The following is a 9665-nucleotide window of genomic DNA, read 5'->3' as shown; positions in this document are numbered from 1 at the left end:
ACTAGAAACTGTTCTCTGTGGTATGAGAATTGGTTAAAATTTTCTTTTTCTTAAATATTGCTTTAAGAATTTGGCTCTTTTACCCTTAGATATAGTAAGGAATGGTCCCCCTTGCCCAAAGGCAAGTTCCAAAATTATTGCTACTAAAGAAATATGTGTTCTTATGCTTTTAAGCATAAAATGTTATAAAAGCCTTATAAAAGATATTCTATACAGTACCTCCCCTCTAAAAAAAACTGAGTGCTTTTGAAAACCATTTTAAAAACAGAACACAGTCAACAAATATAATACTTTCCCCTCGTTGTCATTATTAATGAAGACTTATTAGTTTCATTCGCAAGTTTTACTTGAAGGGTCTGTTACCATGTATTATGACAGTTCACACTAAAAGTAATTTTCTATAAAAGGTGTTACAATGACCCCTATGGTACTTGTATAATTTCATATTTGATAACCAACTTTACAAATAAAAAGTTTACAAGAATGATCCTACTAACCTGGTTCAGGTGTCCTTTTAAAAAAAAAACTGTGCTATGTAAGCTTTTTGGTTTGTTTTTTGTTTTTTTTTTCTTTTTGAGAATTCTAAATCAGTACAATGATTGATGTTTGCCCTGTTTTTTCTAGAGACCAACTAAAATAAAAGCATGGCTACTGCTTAGCTTTGGTATATTCTGCAAAATATTTAGACAAGTCAGATATATACCGATCCTCATATTTTCCAACCATGAAAAGAATGACATTAGTCACTTATGAGAGAGTAAATAGTACAGACACAGAATAAAAGTTTGAGACCCAGTTTGTCTTTAATCCTCTGGGATAAGCTATGAAACAAGCAGTTTGAAGAGTGAATACTCAGTGTCATGAATGATGCGCATAAGTTTACAATAATATGGGCACAAAAGAGATTGTCACCTTCGGTACATTAAGGGTCATAGAATTTCTCATATCCATGCAAATTTATATTCACTTGCATGAATTCACCACAGGTTCATAGCAGACTTTTCCATTTAATGCTTACACAGCCTAAAGCTTCCAAAATGCCTATCTGGCCTGTACATATTTCATTAAAAATAAACTCTATATAATAAATAAATATATAAAATAAATAAAATGTTGCCTTTGGAATTTCTATAAATAAGTTTAACTTTTTTTTCCTACTAAGAGGTCTTTGCTTTAAATTCACTGGGATGCTACCAGCGAGAATTAACTGAAAAGGTCTCTTAAGTAAAACTGCACCCTCCATGCCTCTGAAAATGCAGTGTGCCCGTGTGCAGGCCACCAGCAGATCCTGAGGAGTCCAAGTGTGGCAGCTGTGCTGACACTGGCTGAAGGACAGCTGATTGAATATGTGAAAGTCTGCCTATTCCCCAGCATGCATCAGGCCACCATCCTCTACTTTGTGCCTGTCCTGCATTCCCTGCTGCTCATCCACTCCCACACTCATATGTTCTGTTCCCGCCCCCCTCTTCTCACAATAAATCAAGTGGGCACAGGCAGGCTTCACAGAGAACAGGCCCCTAAGTGCAAGACAAAATCAGCATGTCCCCATCCAAGGCTCCATCCTACATTATGCATGCGACAAAGTTTGGCAACAGTGTAGTGGATGTGATGATGGCTAATCAATAAGAACCCACTGCACAGAACCTTTTTAGTGGTTACTTTTTTAAGGGCTCAAGTGAAGAAATGGCCTTTGTCAACTTTGGCTGAGAATATCCTTATATAGTTCAGGTACTTTGTCGGGGTCCACTGGTCTTGGTAAAAAATGTGTGAATTTCTGGTGCCGTTTAGTCCTCGTTCCTTCTCTTGGTGTCCCATCTTTATTTAATGCAACATAGTATCGTCTTCCAGTGTCCACATGTTTATAGAGATTTGAAGAGTACGTGTTATACCAGTTTTCTTCAAACTGTTCTCTGAATACACATTCTTGGGTTAGTTTTTCCTGTTTAAAAAAAAGAAGTAAATAAGTATTATTGCAAAATTAGCTACTTTCTGTATTTAAAACAATATTCAATTGCTACACACTATAACTCTGGCAAGAAAGTTATGGTTTTAACCCACTATAACCATTTTATCACATTTTTCAAATACTTAACTGTATAAATTTACTACATTCTTATTTTTTATTCAGAATGACTAAAGCACAAATAATTCCAAGTGTTTTATAGTTAGACTTTTCCACCCGTCAATTATCAGAATGAGTCAAACAGGCAAAGGACAACTAACAAGATGAGCTGTTCTCATTTTACTATAGCAATTAGGGTGATGACCAAGCAAAAGCCAAACGCTCAGGTAACTGCTTCATCTTTTCTATATTTTCCATTAAGTACTTGCTACATAGACCAACATAAGCCTCATCACCAGTGATGTCAGATCGTGTCTGACCTTTGAACAGGGGTGTTTGCTTGTCCCTCCATAAACATGGTTTTCAAACTTCAGTGTACACAAGAATCAGTTCAGATGCTTTTTAAAATGCAAATTTCCAATCCCCAATCCTTTACATTTCTGTTCCAGAAATTCTGGAAATACATATTTGTAACAGGCCCTAGGGAGAATTCTGATGAAGATACTCCTCAGACAAATTTTAAGATATAATGATTTTGGTCATGACTGAAGTAAAAACAAATATTCTAGCTCTCCTACTTCCCTGAATTTTGATGGAAGAAGAACCCCCCAAATTAAAAATCCACAGTCTCAGGCACACAGCTATCAAGAGAAAAGCTGTATTAATTCTCACATTCCTAAAACAAAAAGTTCCAACATTTTCATAAATGCGGTATACTTCTCCCTCCACTCCACATTCTGGGGCTTCTGGGGTTGCCTGTTGTGGGTGGAAATTGGGACCAGAAAAAACATGCATATGACATCCTAGAATCACAAATGTTCTGAGCACAACCTGGAGCTGCTCACCTGAAGAAAGGAGGCCACAGACTGAACAGCCTCTGGGTTCTTCTCATCCTCAACTGAAACATTTAACAGCAATCCCTTCCTAGATGGCACTTTTTAAAAAAATAAGTACAAAAATGGCTTTTTAAAATCTCCCCCTTGCTCTTGTCTACCTGGCAACTTACATATTAAGAAAACAAATGAATACATGTCCACACACAGAGTTAAAACAACAGAAAAGATCAGGGCATCTGAAGTGCTTCCAATTCTATCATTCAGATCCAGAGGAAAGATAGCAAACTATACATCTCCAAAATACAGACGTCCTTTCCCATGCACACACCTGAAAAAAAATAAAACAACTCAGGACACTGAGTTCATAGCTCTCAGCTGGGCACAATCCTCTCTGACTGCTGGGAAGTAAGTCAGGAGGGTGGAGGGAATAAAGAGTCTGACAAAATCAGTAGTCCAATGAAGACCACCTTCTCACCTTCTCTTCTTCAATTAACTGAAGGTTTAAAACCCACTAAGGGCTTTCACTTCCTCCCGGGTGCTCCTTCGGGTCAGGAAACACTGTTACCTCATTAGAAAAGTTTTTGCTAAGTGGTGGAAACAGGAGAAAATAAAAAATTAGAAACAATGCATCTGGCAAGGACAGAAGTGATGGGAAAACTAAACTGCTGATGTGAGTTGTATGAGGATAAATGGGAGGCAAGGAGTGAGAAGTAGATCCATATCCATCTTGGCAAAACCAGTCCCACTTGGGGGTGCTAGAAGTTGTGCCCTGCAGGGAGGAGCCCTTGGTCTCCTATCCAGGTAAACTAGAAGCATATTTTTCTAAGAGGACACCCTCTTCCACCCTCTGTGCTGCAGATATGAGGCTCAATCTCTATTAAAACTGGTGAAATAAAAATTGAGTTAAAGACACTAACAGCTATTTCCATCTTTACTTCCATCTGTATAATAAATATTGTTCTTAGACATGCTGTGACTCCCTCCACAACTAAGAAGGAACAAACTACGTCAAAACTAGAGACCCAGAAGTTCCATAAAATTGAGCTACATGGAAGTCCAACAAACAAAGATATAAAGGAGAAATACTCAACCAGACAGGTAGGAGGGGTGGAACCAGGGTGGAGAGAATGTGGTGTGGTGGTGGCTGCAGTAGCAGCAGTGGCAGGCCAGCAGAAAGTGCAGTTACACATTTTAAAAAGTAGGGAAGGACACCTGGGGAGCATTCCCAACTCCTGACCACCACACAGCTCACAATCCCAGTGCCAGGGAAAATCAAGCCTCCTTGTTTCTGACTGTGCAAACCCATGGGGGCTGGGATGGAGGAAGAAACTGCCGGTCTCTCAGCAGAGTCCACTGGTTTAAAAGGCCCCCATGGTCCTAGAACTTCCACAGACCCACCAACTCTGGGAATGATGGTCAGGGCAACAGCTATAGAGGCACCAGTCCAGTACAAAAGTGGGAGAAGTGCGTGGAAAAGGGGCAAGTGCTGAGCAAGTGACATTGTTCCCTCAGACCCCTCCCACACACACAGTGCCACAACGTGGTGAGACAGGTCGCCCTATACTGATGAATACCTAAAGCTTTGTCCCTTACAACATAACACGTGCAACAGCTCTACTTAAGACACGGGGGCAAACAAACATAGGAGCCTGTCAAGATGAGGAGACAGAGAAGTATGATCCAAAAGGGTGAATGGATCAAGGTTCCATAGGGAGAACTAAGCAACGAGGAGATAGCCAACCTAACAGATGAGGAAATAGCCAACCTCACAGATTAAGAGTTCAAAACACTGGTGATAAAGATGCTCACAGGCTTGACAGATATGCTTGAGTACACCAAACGCATAAGAGAAGAAGTGAAGGCTGTGCTAAGTGAAATGAAAGAAAATCCACACAAAACCAATGGTGAAGGGAAGAAAACTGGGGTTCAAATCAATGATTTGGAATATAAGAAGAAAAAAAACAGTCAACCAGTACAGAATGAGGAAACAAGAATTGAAAAAAATGAGGAGAGGCTTAGGAACCTCTGAGACCACTTTAAACATGCCAACATCCGAATCATAGGGTGCCAGAAGGAGAAGAGAAAGAGCAAGAAATTGAAAGCTTCTGTGAAAAAATAATGAAGGGAAACTTCCCAAATTTGCCTTAGGAAATAAACATACAAGTCCAGGAAGCACAGAGAGTCCCAAACAAGCTAGACCCAAAGAGGACCACAGTAAGACACATCATAATTAAAACGCCAAAGGTGAAAGATAAAGAGAGAATCTTAAAAGCAGCAAGAGAAAAGCAGAGTTATCTACAAAGGGGTGCTTATGAGACTGTCAGCTGATTTCTCAAAAGAAACTTTGCAGGCAAGAAGGGACTGGCAATAAGTATTCATTGTGATGAAAAGCAAGGACCTACAACCAAAATTACTCTATCCAGCAAAGCTATCATTTAGAATGGAAGGGCAGATGAAGTGCTTCCTAGACAAGGTAAAGCTAAAAAAGTTCATTATCACCAAGCCATTATTATATGAAATGTTAAAAGGACTTACTTAAGAAAAAGAAGATCAAAACTATGAACACTAAAATGATAACAAACTCACAACTATCAACAACTGAATCTAAAAAATAAAAACAAAATCCAACTGAGCAAACCAGAATTGGAACAGAATCATAGGTATAGGGATCATTTGGAGGGTTATCATCTGGGGGGAGGAAAGGGGAGAAATGGAGAAATGGTGCAGGTATTCAGAAGCATAATCGGTTGGTACAAAATAGACAGGGGGAAGTTAAGAATAATATAGGAAAGGGTGAATGCAAAGAACTTAAATGCATGACTCATGGAAATGAACTAAGGGGGGTGGAATTGCTGGGGGAAAAGGGGTACTGGGCTGACAGAAGAAAAGGGGGGGAAATTGGGACTACGGTAACAACATAATCAATAAAGTATACTTAAAAAATATTGTTCCTGCGGACAAGATTGTTCATGGCTAAAAATGTTTGGGTTTGATGTGATTAAGTTAAACTTTCTAAACAAAATTTGTTCACTTTTTTTAACTTCATATAATAGGCCAAATTATGAGACCATATAATGAGGCTTTAGTTCTATAAAGGATAGAAAAGCTCCTCCAAATTAAGCTTTCTTCTCAACAGGAAATTACGTCACTTTCAGGCTTTCTTGAAAAAATGGATTTCTTCCTCCTCCTTCTGGAACATGAGTTGTGCACTAGCTTATACACAGGTTGCACCAGGCTGTGCACTCTTTCCTGTCTCAGATGAGGAACACACACAGGTGACCTCAATAGAGACAGCTAGTATGCACAATGGCTCTGGAATCTGAGGCTCATGTAAGTGCCAGCTTTGCCCCTCACTGGCCATGGGCACTTAAAATACTTATTAACCTACCAAGTCTCAGGAAACCCACCCTTACAGTAGGTGAGGAATAAGGATCTCAAGAGATGACTGCCACAAATATGCATGCAGAGAACATTGCCCTGCACACTGGAAACCCTCCAGACAGCACTTAAGTTAACATCATGGCCTCTCAGAGCAGAGCGGGCCTTAGGAGACAGCTGGTGCAACTTCTCCCATCAAATATGTGTGAAGTAATCTGCCCTATCTATGCTACAGGGCCTTATAACAGTAATGAAGCCACTAGAATTCCCCAGGGTCCCTACTGGAGACTCAGCCCTTCTGTTTTCCATTTGTCACTAAGAAGTGCAATGCCTCCAGACCCTCCAGTCAGTCTGTCTGGTGGCCTTCTCATGCTGGTCCCCAAGGGCCAGGCACTGGGGGTTGTGCAGAAGATAGACTGGGATGTAGCCTCTCTTCCCCAAGATTCCTACATCTTTCTTCCTTCTCTGCCTCAAAAGATAAACTTATATACCTTAAAAATTTTAATGATTATTAAAAACTAAAGACCCTGTTACTTTTCTGTATCATTTATATGTTTTTAAATAATTTCTTCCTCTTACTAGGGATGATATTAATGTGTGATTTTTGTTTTACACAGATCAATAAGGTAGCAAGATTTACAAAATTGATCTCTTTATGCTCATACTTCAGTACTTAGTGATAAAATATTTAATTGAGGTGAATATATTTAATGTTATGCATTTACACTCCAAAGTGATTTTTCTAAGTTAAAAATAAGTAAATGAATGCAAATTGGGACAGCAAAAATATCGTCGGCAGCCGTCCGTCTCGAGAGACGATGGTGTAGCTTCTTAAGAGTCTATCTGCACCGCCGAGAATGGCTGTGCAGTCCGACTCGGGAGTGACACGGTATCTGTCTCCTCCCGTGTTGAATCGACATCTTACGATGACGCTGGAGTGTCCTCTCCAGTGAAGCTGAAGCTACAGAGCCTAGGCAGGGTGATATGGAGGGTCTGCTGTTGCCCATGCAGCAGACCCCCCCTCTCTTCGCAGCTGAAGGGTCCAAGGGAAAGACAGAGTCAATACAGCTTGGTTTCAGGTGCGCCGCAGGAGTTGCCAGTGTTGACTACAATGTCAAACCGCCTTAGGGACTCCGGCTCCGGATTTTCTGTCGGGGTTTACTCCCTTAGCCTTTCCCCTGAAGAGGTATGCCGCAAGGCAGCGGAGGTTTTTTGGAGTCAGAGTTTTCCTTCTCTGATGTGCCCTGACTGGAAGATTGAACCAGCGACACTTAGCTCGCAGGCTGACGCTCAATCCACTGAGCCAAACCAACCAGGGTTACCACAATCATATCACCTTAATTTAAATGGAAGAAAAACAGGAATCTGTCATCTTCCTAACACTAAGTTCTTCACTTGTGAATATCAATTAGGTTCCTGGTCTCCCCATGAAGATGGAACAAATACCTAATTTCTCTTATACACCCTGACACACTTCAACGCAAGCAGAATTCTCTGAATCTCCTTTAGGACCTGTGGTGTAATGTTGGTAAAAATCTTCCCTTAATTCCACTTACCTACTGTACTAATAAACAAGCAAAAATATACTAACCTGTATTTTTATAAATATGTGCAGAGGAGAAAAAAATTTCTGCCTTCAAATAAACTATACACTTTAGAATTATAAAAGTCAGATGTTTGAAAACTCACCACATGTTTCCAATACAGACAAGTTTATAAAGTATTCCACTATAAAGTGATCAATTCTTGTTTTATTGTATTTCCATGTTTTAATTTTTTTCAGATTATTTAACTATAGCTGTTTATGACATACCTATCTTTGAATTGTTGGATTGTATCACTAGGCTTGGGTGAAGAATGTGGATTTAATTCAAAAGTCTTCCAAAGCCCATGCTTTGGAACAAAATTTTATGAATGTTAACAACATTGAAACCTCTTCACTTTATATCACCAAACTGTGAGCAGTGGAGAAAAAAATGAAATTAAAAGCTCAAAACTTTTACTAATCCTATTAAAACTAAAGTATAAAATAACAATGTGAAAATTACAGTATACCCCAGAAACTATCTAGAGATGTTATAAGACATAAATTCATACAGACAATAATTTAAAATATTAAACAATTGAAAAATTTGCAATCCACAAGGGCTTTACTATGCCCAATTCATATCTATAGCCATTTAAAAACTAAAATCCGTTTTTCAAAATTTGAGCCCCACTCATTCCCCTTAAAAATGAATAAACTTTATCATGCTTCTATTTTAAAATGTGGTTTCCATATATGTATATATGTAAATATAGACAATATAGCATTAACCACACCATCAAAATGGTCACACTTATCCAACTCGAGAGGTTGCTTCAATTACTTACATGAGTCTGAGGTCAGTGATGTACAGAAACTGACGACTTATAGAGTTCCTGTACACTTTATAAGTTAATGATTTGATGCAATAACGAGCTCCCATGTCTGCCATTTATTAATCATGGTACAATGACCTGTACCTGTGCAGTTTTCCTCAATGATAATCTAGCAGTAACATCTTAATGGGAGTTGTTGCAGGGATCATGGTGGTTAAATATAATGACTAAAGGACCATTAATAAGAAGCCCAGTCTTTTAACTCTTCTCTTTTGGAAAAGTCCCCAAGTAGACAGAAAGCAACACAGAGAGAATAGGCACAACACACTTTTTCTTGTTTTATTAGAAGCTCTAATTCAGATCCGAGCTCCTTGTGCCCTCAGTACAGCTCTCCTTAAGCCCCACTTTTCAAAATCACTTTAAAATCCCCACTATTACTGATGGGCCTGCTTTTCAGATCCATGGTCCTGGCCATCAGGATTGTCACCAGAATTGTGGGAATAATTGAATAAGTTGTGTTTGGTCAATGTAAACAACAAGAAGCAAGTAAGCAGAAAAATTTCTCATTTTGTCTCATCAAATTACACAAGAGTTAAGAATTCCTACTGTCTCCACTACTCCCCTATCAAACCAAACCAAACAACAACAATAAAAATAGAAAATACCTTCCCTCCAGAAGCTGCTGACCTAGGTATTTGGGGACTCAAGGTTGGGGGACTGTCTGAGTCCAAGGGCACCTACAAACATCTCTGATGTTGTGCGCTCACCAGCATTGTGGCATCATCAATGATGCCATGGACAGATCTGCTGCATTGCCACAGGACAGGCTAGACAACTTAGGAACCTTCCTAAGGAGCTGCCTTATAGACAGGGACATTTGTTTAGCAAATCATATTAGCTCATAAACTTTCTATATATTTTCAGAGATGCTATCCCATTGGTAAAAGAAAACCTTGCTGAGGGTATAATAGAATTCAAATCTGAGAAGTTCAATGTTCACTTTAAAAAATATTTTTGTTTGTATCAAT

The 9665-nt window shown here is 39.2% G+C and overlaps 1 protein-coding gene across 1 annotated transcript in view; it reads right to left on the bottom strand.

The window, feature by feature from the left end:
* Positions 1 to 778: 778 nt before the first annotated feature.
* Positions 779 to 9665, bottom strand: part of FGF9 (fibroblast growth factor 9) — a 51708-nt gene continuing 42821 nt past the window's right edge. Inside the window, exon 3 of the mRNA XM_090275748.1 lies at positions 779 to 1939. Coding sequence (XP_090131874.1) covers positions 1694 to 1939 — 246 coding nt within the window. The 3' untranslated portion in view covers positions 779 to 1693. The remainder of the gene's footprint in view (positions 1940 to 9665) is intronic.

Source organism: Furipterus horrens, unplaced genomic scaffold, assembly GCF_987537825.1.
Source record: "Furipterus horrens unplaced genomic scaffold, mFurHor1.1.pri manual_scaffold_4, whole genome shotgun sequence".
NCBI lineage: Eukaryota > Metazoa > Chordata > Mammalia > Chiroptera > Furipteridae > Furipterus > Furipterus horrens.
This window is presented reverse-complemented; position numbering and strand designations above follow the sequence as displayed.